The sequence below is a fragment of the Lepeophtheirus salmonis genome, chromosome 7, assembly GCF_016086655.4.
Source record: "Lepeophtheirus salmonis chromosome 7, UVic_Lsal_1.4, whole genome shotgun sequence".
Lineage (NCBI taxonomy): Eukaryota > Metazoa > Arthropoda > Copepoda > Siphonostomatoida > Caligidae > Lepeophtheirus > Lepeophtheirus salmonis.
In genome coordinates, this window is record NC_052137.2 from 22,387,935 (window position 1) to 22,411,944 (window position 24,010).

General features: G+C 31.0%; 4 protein-coding genes and 2 long non-coding RNA genes across 6 annotated transcripts; 4 read left to right on the forward strand and 2 right to left on the reverse strand.

Moving 5' to 3' along the window:
• Positions 1-379: 379 nt before the first annotated feature.
• Positions 380-1,233, reverse strand: LOC121121451 (uncharacterized). The gene is made up of 3 exons (XR_005865463.2): positions 775-1,233; positions 536-683; positions 380-474 (listed from the first exon to the last, which is right to left on the reverse strand). It is a non-coding gene; the product is annotated as an uncharacterized lncRNA (long non-coding RNA).
• A 1,682-nt stretch (positions 1,234-2,915) lies between these two features.
• Positions 2,916-5,999, forward strand: LOC139905947 (uncharacterized). The gene is made up of 2 exons (XR_011781108.1): positions 2,916-3,098; positions 4,884-5,999. It is a non-coding gene; the product is annotated as an uncharacterized lncRNA (long non-coding RNA).
• Positions 6,000-7,863: 1,864 nt separating this feature from the next.
• On the forward strand, positions 7,864-12,576 carry LOC121121694 (non-lysosomal glucosylceramidase). The gene is given in 10 exon segments (XM_040716664.2): positions 7,864-8,053; positions 8,110-8,514; positions 8,578-8,800; positions 8,868-9,801; positions 9,887-10,044; positions 10,046-10,160; positions 10,272-10,442; positions 10,444-11,168; positions 11,234-11,618; positions 11,678-12,576. Coding segments are annotated over 7 exon segments (2,514 nt in total). The 5' UTR covers positions 7,864-8,053; positions 8,110-8,514; positions 8,578-8,800; positions 8,868-9,521; the 3' UTR covers positions 12,358-12,576.
• A 100-nt stretch (positions 12,577-12,676) lies between these two features.
• Positions 12,677-14,312, reverse strand: LOC121121693 (mitochondrial import inner membrane translocase subunit Tim21). The gene is made up of 3 exons (XM_040716663.2): positions 13,861-14,312; positions 13,467-13,804; positions 12,677-13,412 (listed from the first exon to the last, which is right to left on the reverse strand). Exons 1-3 carry the CDS (start codon positions 14,030-14,032, stop codon positions 13,317-13,319), a joined length of 606 nt encoding a protein of 201 aa, XP_040572597.1. The 5' UTR covers positions 14,033-14,312; the 3' UTR covers positions 12,677-13,316.
• Positions 14,313-14,351: 39 nt separating this feature from the next.
• Positions 14,352-17,006, forward strand: IntS9 (integrator complex subunit 9). Its single transcript, XM_040716660.2, has 7 exons — positions 14,352-14,494; positions 14,581-14,772; positions 14,864-15,838; positions 15,904-16,006; positions 16,091-16,296; positions 16,357-16,749; positions 16,811-17,006. The coding sequence occupies exons 1-7, from the start codon at positions 14,486-14,488 to the stop codon at positions 16,937-16,939; spliced, it is 2,007 nt and encodes a 668-aa protein (XP_040572594.1). The 5' UTR covers positions 14,352-14,485; the 3' UTR covers positions 16,940-17,006.
• Positions 17,007-17,972: 966 nt separating this feature from the next.
• Positions 17,973-23,207, forward strand: LOC121121692 (uncharacterized). The gene is made up of 4 exons (XM_040716661.2): positions 17,973-19,013; positions 21,569-21,814; positions 21,877-22,065; positions 22,127-23,207. Exons 1-4 carry the CDS (start codon positions 18,606-18,608, stop codon positions 22,310-22,312), a joined length of 1,029 nt encoding a protein of 342 aa, XP_040572595.1. The 5' UTR covers positions 17,973-18,605; the 3' UTR covers positions 22,313-23,207.
• The last annotated feature ends 803 nt before the right edge of the window (positions 23,208-24,010 follow it).

A 24,010-nucleotide genomic window follows, 5' to 3' on the forward strand; every position in this document is an offset into this window, starting at 1 on the left:
GAAAAAAAAACCTTTTGATTATTATTGAGGGAAATAGTGAAATATTAAATGTTTAAATGGGACCAGCAAATAAAAGGACTTAAACCTTTTTGTCTATTAAAAATATATCCTTCAATTGCCTAGATAATTCTCATCCTCCATCCAAAGCTCCTTCATTGAAATTCGTGAAATTCAACTCTGCTTCGTCTCCTACTCTAAGAAAAATCTTTCATTAATAAGAGTCCTTCAGTGTCCTTGATGTATAAAACACAGAAATCCATCATCTCAATCACATATTTTATAGCTTGGACTTCGTAATACACGGTCTATATGGATAATTATATAAGCCGAACACTTCACACTCACACTTGATTTCTTTATTACTACTAAGTCTCTTTTGTCATTGGAAAACAAATGGAAGATGATTCTAGACATGTAAAGATGATGTGCTTCTCTTTTCTCGATATTTCGGTCTTCAAAGCACATTCTATTCTGCTATTAAATATAAATAGTTATTTGGAACTGTTAAGTGAATTTTTTAAAGAATATAAGATACCTATTAACTTCTGTTGACTTCCATTGAAATATCTTAATAAGATATTATTGCTTAATATCATTGCAATTCCCAAATATATTGAGTCGGGAATCCTCTTCCATACAACTAAATTGTGTTACCTCTTTTTGAATATTACTCTAGTGAAGATCTAGGATCTCCACAAAAATAAATTAATTACAGATAACATAGTTATTTGGAACTGCTATGTGATTATGTGTTTTACAAAATATATAACAGACCTGCTAACTTATGTAGACTTCTGTTGGAATATTATCTGAATTTCATTGCAATTCTCAAAATTATTGAGTCGGGAATCCTCTTTTAAACAGCCAAATTGCTTGTCACCATATTAGAATATTACTCTTGTAAAGATCTAGGATCTCCACACAAACAAATAAATTATTAAATGTTTGCCATAATTATAAGTTGTTTTACTGAAAACAATATTTAAAATATAACAATATAATAATACGATTGTCCTGGTATTGATTGGAAAAATAATATTCTTCAAAATTTACATTCCCTATTTATGTGTTCTTTGTTATTTTCTGTCTTATTGATTCATTCAGTTTTATTTTGGACATGTAAATTCTATTTCGGTATTTTGATTGTTGTCAGATGTTAGATATTTCAAAATACTTCCTATTATTAGTTGTAGAACTATTATTGGTCTGCATTTTAACTATTCAAAGCAATATGAAAGTGGACATGCTTGAGAAAATTTGATTTCCACGAGTATAATTGAAATATTTACTAAAATGTATATATTTCTGAAGAAAATATATAGAGAAATTAAACAAAAACTTATTAAATGCATCATATTCGGTTCTAATAGCAAGATAATTACATTGAACTCTATATTCCAGATAAATGACAAATTAAGATGTTATTGTAAGTTTAGGTTTTTTACATGAGCATTTCATATTTATTAAATAATATCCACTTGATTTATTCGCTATACTGATAGTTTTTTATACTTAAATATACTAAATATTAATATAATGGTGTATATCCTCGATCCCCCAAAGAATGAAAAATACTTATAAATGATTTAGATGCAGTTGTTCAAAGTAAGAGGCAACTAATAATAGTCTCCCTTACTATTAATACGGTAATAACCGCATCTAAGTCATTTATAACTATATTATATTCATAAACGTAGATAAATGTTCTTCTTCTATTTTTTTTTTTTTTTTTTTTCATAGCTACATTAACATGGGTATTGTATGAAAGTAAGACGCAAGTCCCGGCTTTTATATAGTTACAAGGCAAGTAAAAATAGACCTTATACTGTATATGTATTGGTGTTTTCCTTTTTTTTTACATAACTACAACTTTATAGTATCAAAATATATATAGTCCCCGCGTGGATATACGTCGTCTCTCTCTTAGTATCTTAGTTTATAACTAATAACCAAGGTTAATAGAAATACATATTATTAACCTTGGTAATGAATTCTTAGATTCTAAGAATTCATTGACCTTGGTTTTAACCTGGGACTATATAAGGGGGGGCTTATATCTTATTTTTGTACTATACCTTAGTAGGTATAGAAGAAAATGAAATAAGTATGAATAGTATTATGTAGTTATATCTTAGCATTGAAGGGATCTATTAAGTCATTATAAAAAATTTCAATACATAAATTTTAATTAAGAGAATATACAGGGTAGTACATGTTAATCCGCAGAAAGTTCAACTTAATATAGATCAAGAACAAGAGGTTGTATAATGATATTTTTATTTGAAAGCTAATTATGTCATGATTCATGAATAAACTACTCATAAGTCATAATGTAAGCCATCCTTGCTGACCACAGTCTCCACTCAACGGCAGTCTTACCTGTACCCCCCTGTATATTATTATGTCAATATTACGTATATATCTTTAATAAATGAATTTACACTAGAAACTTCGGAATATTAAATGAAAATCAAATAATATGGATGAATGTGAAAATAAAAACATCATATAATTTGTAAGCACTGATCCAATTGTTCCAAATACATATATTTATTTTCAATTCCTCTATTTCTAATTTTACTATGGAAGAATCTCAACCCCACCTAATGTTTTATATACCCGGATACATAGCCTCTTCCTTCATTAAGTTTTTGAAAATTAAAGATTGCAAATGCTCTACCTTTTTGATTTTTGAGAAATCAATAACTCATGGTTTTTAATTTTCTGCCGAAGATCGACATCTCATCGACTTTTTTCAAGATAGTGTTAATAGGGTGTTTTTAAAAGGGCTTCTGATTTATTATATTTAGCTACATTACATGCTAGTTAGCTTTACAATATGATATTTTCAGCGACAATAACTCGACAATTTTTATTTACGTTGACAAAAACAAGACGATACTTTAAAAAGCTATTTGTCAATTTATTAGAAACGGGAGATTTATATCCTTCCTATTGGGTTGAAGTGTAAAAAACAACATCATTTTGCTAATTATATTGCTCAAGTTAGATTTATATATTTTAATATATCTAGCAAAAATCTCATAAATGAGGCCAATAGTAACACTTGGGTAAAAAAAAGATCGGATTCTCATGATGTAAGTTCCAGAAAAATTTATTTTTTAAATCTTGAATTTTCATTTTGTTTTTGATTCATAAAGGATTTAATCTAAAAAAGGTGCTTTATTCAGATCTTAAAATAATAATACATAATATATATGTAGTGTTAAGCTAAACGAGTTTATCTTATTTGAGATATGGTACCTCTCATTTTGATTCGGAGACTGAAATAAAGAAGTGCTAGCCTTCAATTAATGCGTTTAATTCCGGAAACACTTAATATATATATAATATACAAATCAAAATTTTTTTTTTTGACAATATAAATAGACATAAATCAAAGAAAAGCAGGATAAAATATAAATAGTTAGCTTTTAATTTTCAACGTCTGTATCTATGTCATTAATGATTATTTGTAAAATAACTAATAATTAAATGTAAAACCTGCTATAGGAAACATTTATTAATCATCTTTATTATTATGGAGATCCTATATCATCATGGGGGTAACATTCCAATATGGTGATAAGCAATTAAGTTTTTTAGAAGTCAAGATGATTAAGACTAAATAAGTTTAGAGATTGCAATTATATTAAGATTTTCTAATATAAGTCTACAGAAGTTAAGAGGTTACTTATAATTTGTTATCACTTAGCACTCGACAATTCACAAAATCTATTTATGCAGATGACAATAAGATATAATATGCATTGAAGACAAAAGCATTCATTAAGAGTCTAAGATTGACTTCTACTTTTTTTCAAGGGATTTTTCCCTAATATACATCAAGGAAACTGAAGGATTCTTAACAATGAAAATTTGAATTCGAGACGAAAAAAAGTCGACATTGGAAGGAACAGGCTAGAAAAGTTTCAACGAATGAGCTGTGAATGAGAAATGATAACTCTTTGTTCCTCACTGGCTAATTCATTCTGGAATTATTTGTTTTTGTGGAAGTCTCCAGATTAAGATAACTATTTATACGTAATATCAGAATAGAATATGCATTGTAGACAAAAAAATCGAGACACATTATCTTTACAAGTCTATAATCATCTTGCACTTATTTTCCAATGTCAAAAGAGACTCAGTAGTAATAAAGAAATCAGTCGTGAAATTGAAGTATCCAGGTTATATAATTATTAGTATAGACCGTATATCATAAAATCCAAACTATAAATGGAATTGATATAAATCTGATTGCGATGAGTGATTTTTACATGATATATGTAGAATACATCAATGGCACTAAACGACTCTTATTTATGAAATAGATTTTTTAAAGTAGGAAACGAAGCAGAGTTGACTTTCAATAATTTCAAAGAAGAGCTGCAAATAAGTAAAGAGATAAATTGGCCCTTCAAAAATAAAGTATCAACTTCAGTTCGTGTTTGTACAAGATTACGTAGTATCAGTTTCATTCAAATGATATAAATTACGAAGGATATGTTAAATTACTTCGAGAAACTTGTAGTAGTAGTCTTCAATTTCTGATTTATTTTCAATTCCTTCTGAATTTCTTGACTTAAAATTATCAAATTGAAACAAATCTATTTGTTTGATACCAAATTCTTGATTGCAAGAAGCGCAATTTATTATTTTTTTAAAACTAAAAGCAACATAGCCTTCGATGTAACAAATTAAACTTTTTTCAGTTTTTTGTTTTAGTTGCTCCGTCATTTTTAATTAATTTTAAAACTCTTATGGAATCGGTGGATACATTGGAATCTCTCATTGTATTTAATTCAATCGATATATTTTTATTTATTCTAGATTATATTTTTAACTAATTTTTTTAATCTTATGATTTTTTTTTATTCCAGAATTTGACGCAAAGAAATAAAATAATTTAGTCCAGGTAGCCACCTATATTCGCGAAAGCAAAATTCAACACCACCACTTTGTAATTCTGCTGTTAAAACATGATCAAATTTTAATTCGGATATTAAAAATCAACAAAGATCAGCAATAGAGGCAGTAGAGTGACAGGGCCAATCAAGTTTCTTTTTGAAAATAAATTATTCGGGAAATCATATTTTCACTTTTTAATCCAGTGTGAAAGAATGTTCGATGATTGAGGCTTCTATGTCATAAGCATGTCATTTGACAATCATCCAATTAACAGAAAAATGCTTGTTGATTATAAGTGTAATGGATGTCTTTCGACTTCAATATGGAATCCAATAAACTCCAACAAAAGAATATATCTTTTTTTCAATACAGTACATAATTTTAAAAATTGCCGGAATAATTTTGAAAAGTTGAAAAATCTCAGTTGTCCGCCATTTGAAAATGTATTAATAGGAAATCCAAATTATTCTCATTTAGAAGATTTATATAACAATGAAATCAATGAAAACATAATATTTGCTCACAAATTGACTTATTAATCTGTTCAAATATGGAAAAAAACATCTGTACAACATCCAGATAAAGTTTTCCATGAATCTACAATCAATGCTTTAATTTATATATATAAAATGACTATGATGGAAAAAGTGATTTTTTCCACATAATTATAAAGGTTTTTAGTTTAAGTCATGTCAAAGATGAGTTTCTTGGAAAAAAACAAAAAAAAACGGGATGAGTCGAGATTTCCTATAAGTAATATTCGACGAATTTAAAAAAAAACGATGTTTTTCAGCACAATAGGTTGCGTAATTGGAGTTTGTTCTGTTCAAGATAGTAATATAACTCATTGCTATAGTATTTTGTCGGAGTTGAAATTTCCAACATTTCTAAGGCACTGGTAATTTGATATCAAAATCCCATGATACTTTAAGCAACTGTCTTATTTTGGAATAACATTTGAAATCCCAAAAAATGTTTTTGAGCAAAAAATAATGGATTGACACAAAGTATATAATATATTATTTCAAATTCAATGTAGATATATTTTAATGCGTTTTTGAAGTAAATAAAAAAAACTAACAATTGAACTAATTATTTAAACTGATAAATTTACCCTTCAAATATAAAGTATTAACTTCAGATCGTGTATGTACAAGATTATGTAGTAAGTTTGATTCAAACAATAATTATCATTACAATTCCCGAGCGTATTGAGTCGGGAATCCTCTTCTAAACAACTAAATTGCTTGTCACTATATTGGAATATTAGTCTCGCGAAGATCTAGGATCTCCACAAAAATAAATAAATTTGCCATACGAACTAATTATAAGTTGTTTTACTGAAAACCATGGTCTGGCTTGTATGTGTTCGTATGTATTTCGTCTAGCGTTCCTTTCAATTATTTTTTTTTTTCGTTCCCCTTTTAGCAATTATTTCCTTTCCGCATTTCAATCATAACTCATGACTCATGATATCATTATCCTATACACTTTCTGTACGACAGCATATCGCAACTTCCACTTTTATATTGTCAGGGAGGCCTCATTTGCAAAATTTTGTTTCAGTAATTTTTAACACAATAATTCACTGAATATTAGCGTTCAAATGAGCTACAATTGACTAAAATCGGTTCATTCATTATCGAAATGGAGGCCAAAAACCAAAGTATTTGATTCTCACCTAGCATAACAACAAGACAAGAAAAAATTGGACCGTTGACTAGTCGAGAAACTATAGGAACGCGGTTGATGAGGTTCTGCCAGTCAATCAGACTAAGTTTCCGGCCTCTACAATAATGCTGGGAATCGTTGCAATGGCTCGTGGAGAATTTTTCCGATTTCGGAAAACACGATTTGTGGGCTCCCTCCTCGCCCGACATGAATCTTCTCAATTATGGTACCTGGGACTATGTCGAAAGTAGGGCCTATGCCGTACCCCATCCTAGTGCCAACGCGCCTCAGCCCCCTGGTGCAAAATAAGTATCCCAAGCGCTTGTCTTTACTTCGTCAGCCCTTTAAATCAAATTCAAAAAAGTAATAAAAAATATAAACTTTGATTTCTTAGACTTTTTTAAAGTACTATTGGAATGGAACGCTGAAATCTTATTTTTAGCGTTCAGCAATCGTCACTAAAAAAAAAAAAAAAAAAAAAAATCCGTTTCGTTCATCGAACGTCGTTCAATATTGCGTTCCGTTTACAAGCCTGTATATCAGACCCTAAAATATCATAAAAATATGTTGTTACATCGTTATACAATCTTATTTCCATATTGTAGATAAAAATAAATATCTACAGTGGAAAGAATAAGATATTGTTCTCTAATTATCCTACTTTTTTTGTCCCTCATCGATAAAAAAATAAATAATTGTAACATTTTGGTCATTTTATAAGATTTTCTGTAGATATTACTTTGATATAATTCTAATAACACTGTTTATCATTAACATAAAGTGGTATTCAATGCTGGTGTTAAGTTTTTATTTATTTTTAGAGTCATTTGATATAGTTTAATCAAGATTTATAGGAAATTTGTCCATTTTATGTAGTAAAAATATCAAACTCTGAGCCCCCAGGATGGAAATTTATTTACTAATGTTGCATATCATTCCAATGATAGCAGTTTCATAATAAAAAACTAAATGTTATTTCCTTGTGTAATCAATTTCTAGCTATATAAACTCTTCATTCAACACTCAACAATACATACTCCTACAGATTATATCAATCATTTGGAATAATTAGAGCTTTAGTACATGATTGATTAAACTTATTTCTACTAAAAAATCTAGTCTATGGAATATTCTGCAAGGGCTTCTTAACTTTCTCTCTATTTGTCAATTTTTACCCAAAAATTATAATAGATTTTCATTGTAGAAAGTAGCAAAGGTTTTGACACGAATGTCCTAACAACGTAAAACAGAGAAAGCAGGACAATAATAATTATGATGATCATTGTTAGGTTCTTGTAATATAAAAGACATTGGTGTAAATAAAAATGGATTTTAATTTTAGCTCATCCATCCATAACATGACCATCGACACGATAACTGACGCTCATAAAGTCGATATCATTTTTTTGATTAGTGTCACTCTTATCTTTGGATGTATAGGGAATGCTTTCATAATCATTAATACGCTGAGGTAAGAAATGTAAACTACTCTAATTAAGTTGATCATAAATATATTAAACATCTTAGATATACAACTCGACGAAATACCTTCAATTGTACACTATTATGGGGACGTTTTATAAATCTTTTATTGGGTTGTGCCCTTCCAATTATCCTACTTGAAGGTCATGCAAAGTGTATGTGCATCTACATATTGATACCGTTTATCATTTTACACGAAAAAATAAATTTGACTCTTTGTGCTCTCATCAAAGTTGGATATTTATCAGTCAAACGCAAATGTGGAGCATTTCCAATTGTTTTGAACGTATTTTTAAATCTAAGCCTTTCTTATCTACCTTACACAAGCTACTTTTTTGAATCCTTTGTATCCTATCAATTTTGTACTCGGGGAATCCTTTCAAGTTTAAAAACGGAATTACCATCATCCTATATGTTTTTATATATGTATGACATAATAGGGCTTAATAGGTATTAATCATATTGAACCATTAAACTTTATCATTTTGCATAAAATATCTTATCCATTTACAGTATTGTGGTTGATATAATATGCTACTGTCATCTGTTTCGACACGCACATAATAAGAACACCATTATTCGACCATTTGATCCATCAAAATCTTCATCCAGACCCTTCTCCCTATCAGTACATTTAATTAATTATTATTCCTGCTTTGTCGTTTTAGTCATCTCCATCTTTGTCATGATCCCTCCATCGGCTCTTCTTAATAAGCCTCTAATTAGGATCCATGAAGTAAAGTACCAAAACCTATATCAATTAAAATATTAAACTAATTCACCACTCCTCATAACAATTACAGGACTCGATTCTTTCTCTACTATTTTATCAAATCCCTGCAATGATGTTGATCATCTCATTTACTCCTTATTTAGTCATTGGGTCAAGTCAATCATTGATAAATGATACAAAACAACTGAAAGGCTCTTGCAAAAGAGGGGAGGATGTCAACGGATAATGATGATGTGATCAAAATAATATTTTGTTGATCAACTCTGTTTTTTGATTAATCCTTGATCAAACGTTTTCAATGCTACAATTATAATTGCTACGCTAACAATCATTCACTTTCTCCAACGTGTACAGAAACTATATTATTTTGTATTTTTTTAAATGAAATTTAATCTATGGAATTTTGCAAATCATTATTAAAAAAATACGAAAATTGTTTCATCTTTCAATCGATATATTGATTATATATTAGTGCTATATAGTATATACATATATAACTAATTAATTATTATGTCTATGTAGGAAAAATAAATAAAAGTTTGCTTTGTTCTAAAGTTCGACGCATCACTAAATTTGCGTCGCTTTTACATTACGCAGTATTAAAAGAATTGTAAACATATTTTTGTTTTATATAACTCTTGTTTCGAATTTCCCCTCGTTGAAAACAACATTTTTTTAGACTTAATAATTGCCAATGCGTATTGTACATTGAATTAATTAATTGATGAAGGTCAGAGGAAAGGATGGAGCAGAGGAAGAAAAGGATGATGAATTCTTCCCATCTATTGGATGGCGTAAACAAGGAGACGAAGTTTTTCCGGAAAAAAGAAATCAAAATCTTCGACCTCGCCCCAAACAATTCAAGGATCTTCTTCCTCTGAGTATCCGATACTCATCCTGGATATTAGAATGTAGATCCAAAAAGCTCAAGCCTAATATTGACTCCTTCTCACCATGGAATTCCCAAAGAATGTATGGGGTTCCATGTGGAGGCATTGGATCGGGTATACCTATTAGTTATTAACTCATTATTTGTACATGGGATCTTATCCATGGGTTACAAATTATAATTTATTTTATGTTTGTTAGGCACGATTGGTCGGGGATTTCGAGGCGAATTTACTCGCTATCAAATGATTCCTGGTAAATACTCGCACTATACTGTCAATGGGGATGCCTTTTTGCTCTCATTGGAAGATCCCAAAACTGGAGAATCGATCTATCAAACAATTTTGGGACCCTCCCCCAAAAAAATCCGTTAAAAAGTCACTGTCCTCCTGGGATTCAAAAATCAGAGATAAAGATATTACCTATCATGCACTTTATCCACGAAGTTGGACTTCCTTTACTCTTAAAAAAATGGGTAATCATAAAGTTTTAAGTTCTTCTAACACAATAATTTATAATGATTAATACATCATTGTTTTTATTAAAAGAACTAAATAAAAAATTTCCATTGTTTTTTTTTTGTTAGGCCTTGTTATTGAATGTGAACAGGTTTCTCCATTTGTTCCACAAGATTATGAAGATAGTTCTCTGCCATGTGTTGTTTTTCTATGGACAGTTATAAATGAATCTAGTCAAGAGTATATAGTTCGAATAATTCATACCAAGCAAAGTGGCATTGGGCGAGAAAAAAAAGTCTTCTGATCATATCGGCTCCTATGTTCAACGCTATAAAAATACTATACAGCTCCATCAAAGTGTGAAACATCACCACGATTTGAGATTATCTTATGTTTTATCCGGGAGATCCTCTTCTAAAAATGATGTCGTATTTGATTTTCATGTCTTTGATCCTAAAGGCGATGGTAAAGATGTGTTTAAACCTTCGAAGGATATCATACAAACACCTCCTGTTACCTCTAAGGGCTCAGAAATTGGTATGGGAATTTCATTCAAAATAAAAGTTGGTGGAAACGATAAATGTACTGGAATGAGAACCATGCTTGGCTGGGATTGTCCTGAAATACGATTCCGTCAAGGATCAAAACTCTATAAACGCTGGTACACAAGGATAGTAGGTTCAGAGCGCAATGTCAGTGGACATAATATAGCAGAAAGAGCTTTGAATAAGGTAGATGTTTGGAGAAAGAAGATTGAAGAATGGCAGAGTCCAGTCCTCAAAGACTCAGGTTTACCAACTTGGTTTAAAAGTGCTGTATTTAATGAGATGTACTATCTTGCTGATGGCGGTTCACAGTGGCTCGAGCTAGACGAAGTAGAGAAAAAAACGATGGATCCAAAAGATCCGCGAATTCAATTTGGAAGATTTGCTTACTTAGAAGCTCATGAATACACTCTTTTCAATTCTTATGATGTCCATTTTTATGCTTCTTTTGCATTATCTTCTCTATTCCCTGGATTACAGGTAAAGTTGATTTTATACTAACATAATGATATCCTCAATTTCAATTTTGAACTCTTATGTCCCAGGCTTCTCTGCAAGCTGACATAATAGATGCTACTCTTAATATGGACAGTTCATCTTCAAAAGATCTCTACAATGGTACCAAAAGTCAAAGGAATTTATCCAACGTCGTACCACATGATCTTGGAGATCCTGAAGAGGATCCGTTTTGTAAAGTCAATTCTTATATGATACATAATATTAGTCATTGGCGTGACTTACCTTGTAAACTTGTTTTATCATTATGGAGAGATATTCTTGCATTTGAGAATGATTTTGATGGACAATATGCTGAATTGAGCCAATGGCTCAAAGAATATGCTTGGGAAGCTTGCCAAAACGTCATGAATGTAGCTTCTATTAAATTTGATATTGATGGAGATAGCTTGATAGAAAATAGTGGAAAACCTGGTGAGAAAAAATCCTTCCTATACTTATTTCTGGATTATATTTAACATTTCTCATTTCAGATCAAACATATGATTCCTGGACAATGACAGGAAAAAGTGCTTATTGTGGAGGTCTATGGATAGCAGCATGTGCTGTTATGACAGAATACGCCGAAAACATAAATGTTTCTTCGGAAATCCGCTTAAAATGGGAAAAGACATATAATGAAGCCTTGCAAGTATACGAAGATAAACTATGGACAGGCCATTTTTTCGCCTTCGATGAAAGGAGCCGGGATGTTATAATGTGTGATCAACTTTGTGGTCAGTGGTATTTATCCTTAATGCAGGGTTGGCGACGAGAAGTTTTCAATAAGAACCATATACATACTGCTTTAGAAACTATCTTCGATTATAATGTCATGAAATTTAGAGATGGAACTTCAGGTGCTGTAAACGGCATGTACTATTCTTCTGGTAACATCGATAGATCCTCTATTCAATCAGAAGAAATGTGGTGCGGGGTTTCCTATGCATTAGCATCTTTAATGATTCGGGAAGGACTTGTCATGAACGGGTTTAAAACAGCTAAAGGAGTTTTTGAAACTGTTTATGATCGTATAGGTCTTGGATTCGAAACTCCTGAAGCTCTATATGAAAAGAATCATTACAGAGCTTTAGGTTACATGCGCCCCCTAAGTATCTGGTCCATGTATGAAGCTTGGAAACAACTTAGACATCAAGAGGAAAAACATCATTAGTTTCTCCTTTTTCACACTGTTTTCTATCTCTTTTACAACTGAGTTTATCAAGGACATTTTACATCAAATAATACTTATTATATTCTCAGGACATACATATATTCCTTCTTATTTTATAAAGTGTTTAACAAAGTCATGAGTTTTTTTTTATGACGAAATATTTTGTTTTACTGTTGTTCATTATTAATATAAAATAAACATAACACTTGCCAAGCAAAACCAATGATACAATCTTATTTACCCTTATAATGCCTAGTTTATGCTTGAGCAACCTAGGGTTCATGGAACTTGATGTTCTCTATGAGTAAGTAAGATAAACTATAAAACGAGACATTCATTTCATATAAAAATAACAAAATATTTTATTATAATTCTTGTTTAAAGACGGATTATGAATAGTTGATATATCAATGATATTGAGCATTTCAACCCCAAATGTCATGAAAGAAAAGTGGATAATTAATGAACTAAATTTATTGTAAATCAATCAATAAATCGCCGATTGTTTATGAAACAATTCAACTAATGTAAAAACAGTTATGAAACGAAAACATATTTTTCTCTATTGAAAGGCCTTTAATTAACAATTACCAATTATAATGTATACAGCTTTTTACCCTGACAATCGTACTCTTGCCTCGTATGATAAGGTTTCTGAAAACGTTATATATTTTATGTTGGAGCAAACGTTTTCTTACTCGAAACTTGGGTTAAATTATATTTCCTCAATACAATTGATAGATACTGAAATTTATACTAGAAGTAGTTAATACAAGGGACTTTGAGACAATAATTAAGGGACTATCAATAGTATTTAGTATGAAAGACAAGCAATTAATCACACTATGGTTCAATGTTATTTCATAACAGCTTGTATATAAAGGTCTGGATTGGGTGAACGTAAAAATACATATTTAGAATGAATAAACACGGATTCAGTAACAAGGGAATTTCAATGATTATTTTTGAGTATTATCCTCCACTACAACAGATCTTTGGAGCATGTCATCTGTAGTGACGATAATAAAACGAACTTTGAGCGTTCCAGATCCATCCTTCAGAATAAGATAAATTGGAATGTATTTTTCATCCTACACAAACGTACTTACATCTCTTGCATCCACTTGGACGATGCCTCTGTTTCGTATACCCTGAAGATAGTATTTAATTCTCATTCCTCCTCTGCCTTCAGCATCAGTATATTTATAGGAAGCCACATGGCGTCTTCTTCCCCGGCGAGTTTCTTCCCCAAAGGATTTAATAGGCATTCCTAAAAGATCTTGAACTTTAGGATGAGCCATGCATCTATCTGAAGTTGTTTGATATATCACAATTGGACTATCGGTTGAAAATAGCTCCGTTCCCAATGTATATAAAAGAGCTCCAGTTACACCAATCCCAAGGAGCACAATCGAACCATATCCCGCATATCTCGCATTTTCCTTTGCTAAGTAATATAAGGTATTGTTAAGAAATAAATGGCAATCATGTAACAGAAGTTACCGGTTTTGGCGAATGTGGTCTGCATTGTCTTATCTTCGTGTTGAGACTTGACAAAGTCTAATTCTTTCTTACCATTACAATATCTCAGTCTCGTAAGACTGATTGAGCGTCGAAATAGACAATTTGGTTTTATTACCCATTGCAAAACTTTAGGTGTGATTACAATTGCCATTTTATTCACTAACTAGTGATTTCCACAGTCGAACCAACAAAGGCTCTCTCTGCGAACTAGGTCTTAATAATTATTCAATCATAGTTCAAGATGAGTTTGTTGTTAAGATCCGTACTTTGTACAGCTTCAAGTACCCAATATGCCGTAACATGCAGCAGTAATCAGGCATAAGGAATGACATTGAACATGTGACCATTGTTTTCTTGTACAAAGTTATAAACAAATATATCATGACGTCACTTCAAACGTATTTAAATAATAATAAATAAAATATTTATATATTTTTTTATCGTTTTGAATTGATTCTTAATTTAACTTAATATTTATCTAAATTCTTATAAAATTAATATTTATTACATATTGAATAAACACTAGAATTGTTGTTGATGGAACAGTTTATAATATATTTTGAATATAATTTATTATTAATTGTAAGATTTTATAAAGTGTGAAATGAAATTGGTAAGTCAAAGGGTTCGGATCCTATGAATGATGGATGATCCGTTAGAAATGGAGTTGTAAATTATTATGCTTAATAAATTTTTCAGTATCGCCTGAGTAACGTAGCTAATAAACCATGCTACGTCCTGAATTTCAAAGGTGTCCGGATCATGTTAGATTGTGGTTTGGATCTTTCAACTGCACTCCACTATCTTCCTATTCCGTTGGTTCACAGCCAGAAGTTATCCAATTTGGGGAATTATGTTCCTGGGATAGAGAATATGAATTTCTGTGAGGGGGTAGGTTTGAATCCAGTCCTCACTCCTGTGGAGCTCTTCTTTCATTATAAATGAATTCTTCTTCATTAATTTATTTAATACACATTTATAGGAACTCAAAGATTGCAATGGTAAGATATTTGTGGACTCCAGCCCCGAGTTTTGCACACCACACTCTGGACTTTTCGACTTTGCTGACATTGACGTTATTCTCATTTCGAATTACACATGTATGCTTGCTCTACCTTATGTGACGGAAGAATCAGGGTTTAAAGGCATTGTATACATGACGGAGCCTACACTTCACATTGGGCGACTCTTCATGGAAGAAACGATTGAATACATGGAACGTACAGCTCTATCTTCTAGACATTCCTCTTCTGGATCCTGGAAGGATATTCTTCATGCCTTACCTCCCCCGTTATGCGATGTCTCCAATCCTCGTTCATGGAAACGTATTTATAATCGGAAACAAATGGAATCCTCTCTCTCTAAAGTTCAATTAATGGGATACTCTGAAAAGAAAGATGTTTTTGGCCTTCTTACTGTAAGTCCTGTAAGCTCAGGGTACTGTCTAGGCTCAAGTAATTGGATTATAAGTTCTGGATTTGAAAAAATTGGCTATGTTTCTGGTACATCGACCCTCACAACCCATCCACGTCCTTTAAATCAAATTCCCTTAAGAAATGTGGATTGTCTCATCATGACCTCTCTTACACAAACGCCAACACAGATGCCAGATCCCATGATTGGAGAATTTTGTAAATCCGTTGTAGAGACAACGCGTCTAGGAGGAAATGTTTTGGTGCCTTGTTATCCCTCTGGTATCACTTACGATCTTTTTGAATGCTTGGCAGGACAGATGGATGCACACAGTCTCTGTACCATTCCAATGTATTTTGTGTCTCCAGTTGCGGATTCTTCATTGGCGTATTCGAACATTATGGCCGAATGGTTATCACAATCTAAGCAAAATAAAGTATATCTTCCCGAAGAGCCTTTTCCACATGGAGGATTAGCCCGCAATGGGCGACTGAAAAGTTTTAGAACAATGCATGACGAAAATTTCAGCAATGAATATAGACAAGTATTACAAATAATATATTTATATAAATATTATGTACTTTCATCAATATCTTGATACAATTTAAGCCTTGCATTATGTTCTGTGGTCATCCAAGTTTACGGTTTGGAGAAGTAATACATTTCATTGAATTGTGGGGTTCCAATTCTAATAATACCATCGTTTTTACAGGTAAATCTATAATTTTTCAATTTAAATTGATTTTTGTAATTATATCTATTTTTCCTCATTAATAAATCATATATTTCACCTTAGAACCAAGCTTCCCATATGAAGCTGCACTAGCTCCCTTTCAACCATTACATATGAAAGTAATTCATTGTCCAATAGACACGAGTCTTAACTTTAGTCAAGCAAAAAAACTTATCAGAGATCTGAAGCCAGGAAGTATCGCAATACCTGAAGAGTACTCTTTACCACCATTATCCTCGCCCAATAGGACGGACTTAACCATTGATGCGGTAAATATGGTTTATTGTAAGTTCAGTTATACAAGCTTCCGTTAATTATCATTTTTTCAGGACATCCCAATTAAGACAATAGGAAGGTACGAGAACATAAAGCTACCTATTCAAGTCAAATATGAAAAAATAACGATTGAACCAAGCTTGGCCTCGTCTTTATTCCCTTTCGAATTAAGACCAGGTGTATCTGTTGCAACTATAACAGGGGACCTCTCTGTCATTGATAATAAATATAAACTTAAAGACATCATAGATTCTAAACCAGAAATTGGAGGCTCACGGAAAAGGAAGTATAGAGAGTTGAATTATTTGTCGTTGAAATCGCGTCATCCTAAAGAATATCTTTTCGGAAAATTAGATGTTAATACTTTTATGGAGAGATTGACATCGTCTGGTGTTTCAGGAGCTCGGTTAGAAGACACTGGATCCGGAACCTATGTCATACATTTGGTATGCTAATGAATTTATATTTATCAGATTAGATTAGGTAATATGTTAGTTTGCATTTTAGGAGAGTGAGGGCTGTTATATCAAAATAGATGGTCATAAGACGGATGTATTTTGTGACGATTCTCGGAGCAAGAATAAAATTCGACGTAGAGTTAGGGAAGCTGTGATCAATTGTATTAATAAATTTTGAGAAGAATGATATAATATTATGTAATAGAACGTTGAATTCTGTGACTCAATAAACTGCATTATCCATACATGTTTGAAGGTTTTTTAAAATTTTACAAACAAAGTTTGAAAGGTTCGAGAGTTAGAAGAATAGGATGTATGTAACATTATGTTCGTGTTTTGGCATTTGCTACTTTTGTTCAAGAGTATATTTTTTTGGTGCCTCTCAACATCAATCTCTATAATCATATTACTATTTAAGTATTATTAACTCGAAGTATATGCGCCTATTGTTGGAATAATATCCATGGAAATTGATTATATAATACCTATGCAGTGAGTGGGGCTTGTTTACTTACTTATTTCATGTTTGTTGACTAATTCTGACTTATTTCAAATACATAATTCTAACTTTTCAAAGAATATAAAAAGCTGAAATTTTATATGAAAAGGTCATTATGTTATATGTATACATAAACATATATTATTATTATAAGTTTAGTCATATGATGATTTTGTATTTAAAGATGTTGAAGATACAAAAATGGTCAATTTATATTATTTATTAACTCATACCGCTCATACGAGGAGGGAGGGGGAAACCCTATTTATATTTTTATATTCTTCAATTATATTTTTGAACTCGTTCGCTAATCGTTATATAATTATAATGCAGTTAAATCAACTATTTCGTATATAGTATGACTATAAACTTCATAGAAACAAGAAACCACTTTTATTACATAACCATTGGATTAATAATTATTATTCAATATTAATCCCGTGTGTAGATGAATACATTAACTAGCTACCCTTGCAATTTCCCATGGTTTATTTTTAAATGGATTTATATATAATTAAAAAGTCATCATGTCAATAACTATTACTCAGAGAGGATATAGTAATTACAATTCATTTTTACTCTTAACTCTAAAGTTTGTCATCCTCGTCCTTTTGTCAAAATTCATTAACGAAAAAAATGTATATGTTCTTAAGAGGGATTTATAAATTCTAATATTTGATATTAAGATTACATTTAATATGAAGATGACTACATACAAGGCAGTGCGAAGCAAGCTAGGGAAGCAGATCCATATATCCGAACAAAAAAGATGCTTTGATGCACTACAGAATACTGTTGATGAGGGAGCGCGATTCAAGCAGACCTGGAAATTCTATGGATGGCTGCTGAGTAGATGAGCTCTGAATGAGAAGAAGAAAATAACTTGTGTACTAGTCTCGCTGCTGAGTGTTGTGAATGCTTGGATAGGAGAGTGCCCTACTAGTTCTCTGTTTCTTATTAGCCTTTCGGCAAGCCCTTCTACCCATGCCTAAAAGTATATTTTCTTTTTGAAAACTGTATACATACATACTGTGTACATGATATTAAGGTTTGGTTGCGGATACGCCATATAATATTGTATGCCAAGTAAGTGGTGGCCCTCACTTACTCTGTTGGAGTGTGTGAATATTTTGCTTCTTCTTAACTGAGTGTATAGAGAAAGAAAACACATCGAATACATTCATGGAACCTAGTCTCCTAAGGAAAACCAGTGGGAATGATGTAAAGCTTTTTCATTCCATGGCTTAAAAAACATAAGTTATAAATAATAGCACAAAAAATAACAGTGATAATAATTTGATTTTGTTTTAAAAAGTTAATTAATAATTATATATCATCATTCGACATGGCCGAAGAGATTCTGGATGAATTCAATGGAACAGATGTATTGATCCCTGACGATTCCGTCGTCAATACTATTTTGGATCAGAACTATGAGGAAATCGTACCTAAATGGACTTGGTGGTGGGCAGCAGCCATTAGCGTTGCTGCAGTGGCTTTAATTGCCAATTTATTATTCATTATTGTTGTTGTTTCAAATCGAAAAAGGAGGGATTTAAGGACTTTTGTGACGGCCATTACTTTAGTCATCGCCGTACTTGACATATTGGATGTTCTCAGGATCATGCCCATTTTCTACAGAGATCTCTTCTACGAACACATTTTCAGACACGTGTTTTGCTCATTGGGGATCTTTCATGAGTTAGCAGTTGCCATTTTCCTCATTTCAATCAGCGTTGCAGTCTGTGTTCAGGTGAAAATTATTACTCAATTCTCATTTTTATGCATATAATACTATTAATTATATAAATTATTTTAATTCCTGGTGAATGTCAGACTTAACCTATTTTTAAATGCTTTATTGATGTTTTTTTAATGACTATAAATAAGGATCAGGTGTGTGCAAAATTGTTGTAGTATTTAGTGATAGAAAAAAGTCTTCATTCCATTTTTTATACACATCTGGTAATGTCATGACATGAAATACGGAAGACTTTCATATATACCTGGGTACTACTCAGTATATACTCATAAGGGGTGTACCTATTTTTTTTACTACAACAACAACTATCACAATGGATAATAGTAATAATATGATGAATTAGAAAATGGTAGTTGTATTATTTATGTAGTATTCAAGCACCTCAATAGAGTAGAATATATATTTGCTCAAAATGATGTACAAGAAGGTAAAATGAAAAATATAGCATCAACACCGAATTTTTAAATTGATCAATTACCCTTTTAAATCCCCATCAACAAACAATTACGTAATCTTTGATCACTTTTCTCTACATTACACATATGTACAGTTTAATTAATAAACTTCCACGAATGATGGATTCATTCTAATTTCAAAAAGAAATCACAGATTCCTTATTTTTATTTGTCATAAAATGTACTCCAAACTAATGTAACCGATTCGTCATTATTATTTTGCTCTTCCATGAATATTATCTATATTAATAAATAGTCATCACATATCTTGTTAGAAGACGCACGACTTTTTTACCTTTGTAATATGGAAACCACTTTTCTATATACCATGTCAAAGATCAGGAAATTCTTTCCTCATATGGTAAATTAATTATTTTCACTTTCAAGAAGTGTACATACATACATACAAAATACATCAATTTAATATATAACTAAGAAAAAAGTAAATTAAAACTCTTGTTTATGATGTCTTCTTCTTCCAATCACCTATGCATGTGTTTATTATATTATTTTATTGATGTATTTTGAGTGATACACCCATTTACGATTTCTGGGATTTTTTTTTTATTAATTCTAAACACTTTAACAGGAGGCGTGTTCCTCTAATATAAACAGTACATCTACCAATAAAAAGAATAATCTGTATATAATAATATTTATTAATATGTACTTTTAACATTAATAATTATGTACTCTGTCTGTTTAAACTCTCCTTCATACCACCAATAATAAGGCCGATGAAAGAGGAGATGGGGGCAACGGCACTACCACCTATAGAACGATAATAATTCATAGTAAAAGAGAAAACAACAAAGTAATTTTTTTAAATAGCCGGCAAATTTTCAACCGGTTTTTTCTATATAACTTATTCTTCTTTCTATGTAAAGAAATTAGAAAAATTGCTTTTTTAATGATACATGGTTCGCCTGTGTTATTCTTTTCTTTTCCTTTTCGTTGTAGAAGTAATCTATTTATCAAAAAAGGAAAAAAATTAGAATAAGAAGTAACATATAAAAAGAAGCAGAAAAAAATAAGTCGTCATGCAGAGAGAAAATGTACATATAACATAAGTAATATATACATGGAACCCTGGCACAACTATCATCCCCATAATATATCAACACTTCCTAAGTATTTGGTTGTCAGTGATTGATTTATCTGTTGTATCACAGAACTCGAATGATCTTGCATCTTGATGCAAAGTTCATTTCCCTTAATATTGAGTTAAATATTTATGAATAATGCAACAGTTGGTATGATGTTATTGGCCAACTACCAATTGATTTCAAGACCCTTCATCTTTTAGAATGCAAGATTAATAGATCACCTTTTACTTGTTACTACATACTGTCATGGTAAAACTAAGAGTATGTATTAACAATACCATTAGGTTTTTATATTAAAAGTAAAATTAGGTCATAAATGGGAGTTGAGTGAGGCCTAAATAATAGTGTATATACATGACCTACTTTTCTCAATGAAAAATTTATCTAAATGTTATTTTATCACACTGGCTTTAAATTCATATAAATACTTCTTCTTCTTCTTCTTTACCAAATAAATATATTTATGTGTTTATGAATAACAATTGTTTTTTAATATTATTTTTTTGGTCCAGGTAGATAATTTTAACGCATAGAATAATGGTTTTATTTCTATTTTTACGAAGCCGTTACTGATGCACTTTCTAAGGCATACACACACGTAACGGTACAAATTAGCAAAAATATTAAAAAAAACATAAAACCAGCTTTTGATGTTCATGGAATTTGAACTTAACTTATTTATGTAAATGTATGGAGTAACAAACACACGTAGGTGTAAGATCTGACATTGAATATCCAATTACATACATACAAACATGTATGATTCATCATCCATCTTGAGGTGTAGTTAGTAGAGTGTATGAATGTACATTGTAAGTACATAGTAGAAAGTACATGTGAATTATTGACTCTTAATTTCCGAATGTCAAAGAAACAGGAAGTTTGATGTATCATGATCACATAAGAAAACATGATAAATATCCATCATGGGCCCCTTTGATTGAGTTTATTATAATTATGACATATTTGTCTTCTTTATTCACAGGCTGGAAGAGAGACCAAGTACTATACTTCAAATCCAAGAGCTGCTTGGAGACACAAGATTCTCATCCCTTCTGTTCTCTTAATTTGTGCTGGAGCGGCTGCACCTTTTTTCTTAATCCCTTACGAAAAGCTTAGCTACACTTGTATCGATCCATTCCGTGCTCAATACATTGTGGACACTGGCTCTGATACTTTTCCCTTCGACATTTATTCCACCATTGTTAGCATTTTAACCTATGCACTTCCGGTATGTTACTCCAACTCGTGATGTCCCTTCTTATACTAACACCTAATTTTTAATTTATATAGTTGCTGATCATTCCTTTCACAATCCCAATTGCATCATTTCGAACTTGCTTCGCCAAACAATGCTGTGTTTCTCGATTCAAGCAACCTATTGGAGAATTGTTTATGGTTGCTATTATTTGCCTTGTCTACATTGGAACAATCGTAGGAATAATTCTACCAAGGATTGATAAATTACTGAAGTGGGAAACTGTAAGTGACTTCTTCCCTTTTAAACAGAAATTTTATTTTATTTATTAAATTATTTTCATAGATTGAATTAGGACCAGCTCCTCTTCTTTGGGAACTTGCCAACAATTGCATTCGACCCATATGCTATTTCTTAATGAGTCCTGGAGTATGGGAAGGTCTTGGTGCTCTATGTTGCCGATCCAAGGGGCGTAGAGATAGTGAGGATATGGAAATAGAGGTTCCTTTAAGACCTGTCACAAGTGTTTAAGATCTGATACCCTCTCGATACACTCTTCGTTTTTTTTTAATTATCAAAATGGAATCTCAGAAAGCTATTTGAGTAGTATCATTTCTGTATTTTCTGCAAAAGGATCCATTTTTTTTGCATCGACTACATATAACTATATTGCTTATAACTTAATTTCCCTTCATTTATGTGTGCTTAAAACCCAACATTCTACAAATCATCTTCCCTACTTTAGTTTTCTTACCTTTTTCTCTCGAATTATTCTTTAGTGAAATCCGCTCTCATAAATGGGCGATGGATTTTTAAAAAAGGGTTATGATTCCATTTATATTAAAAAAAAAAAAAAAAAATTGTTCTCAAACTTTGTGAAAACAAAGATGAACTACCTTGGAATGGTCTCTTTTGACCTTTATAACAATTGAAAACAAAAATTAAATTGAATGGCGCATTGAACACCTCCCATTTCATTTGTTATATGTATCCTTCGACACATAAAAAGCTATGTTTTTACTGACAAATAATGTAGATATTGCACATATACAAGGTTCCGTTGTTTTCTCTCACATTATCTCTATTATTATAACATTGTTCATATCAGAGTTTAATTACAATTTATGTGTATTTACATGATATATGTGGCGTTTGCGTCTAACATTCCTAAAAATCTAGCTTCTCGCCCCTCTCTGTTTAGTTTAAATATAACTTATAAGACTCTCTTATACAATTAAACTGCCTCGTGTTGGAAGACCTTCTTTAGAAGTTGATCGTAGTTTTTGTTAAAATGTATCGTTATAGATTTTCTTAATTATGTATATATATTTTGCAATAATGCAATTCTCATTGTACTTACATCTTTGTTATATGTTTTCTCTTGTTCATATAAATGTGAATTATATTATTTCCACAATAACCACAACTTTATGATTAGATTCAAATCCATTTATTACCAACGTCATGAAAATATAGAACAATATTATGATATAATTACTAAATTTATCACAATAGATATAGTTTATAAAATATAAAAACTTAATCATGTTTCCAGAGACATTAATTAATGAATATGCTATATACAAGTTGCAACTTGTATAAACTAATTGTACAAGTTGGAATTTCTTCGTCTTATAATTCGTCATTATCTAATTACACTACTAATTGATGCTATCCTTTCATTTTTATCTATTAAAATTGGATGGGTATCATGTATTTATAAGTATTATAACTGTGGGCGTTTGAACTTAATACTGTGGCACAGAGTACTTATATTTGAGTAATTTTTATTACAATAGAATAAAATATATCATTAATATATTGATAATCCATGAAATATTCAATAATGGCATCATTTTCCTCCCATGTACTATTTAAAATTATTCATCTCGGTTTTTTTGGTTGGTACTTTTAGAATTTGCTTATATAAGTTGTATAAAATCTCAATGTAAACAGCAAATATTAGGAAAAACCCTATTTCTCTATTTGCTTATAAATAAAGGGTACATTTTAAGTATTTTTTTAATTCTTTATAAAAAACGGGAACTGACTTCAAGCAATTATGATGATATTTTATAATTATAATTTGTCTTGAACCAAAGAAGATTTGTCATTGATTATGATAAAATATAAACCAACTCCCTTAAATACGTGTAAACATTATAAAGATAAGTCCAAAAAAAAAAAAAAATCCTTTAAATTCCATATTTAATGCTAGTGGTGGTACTT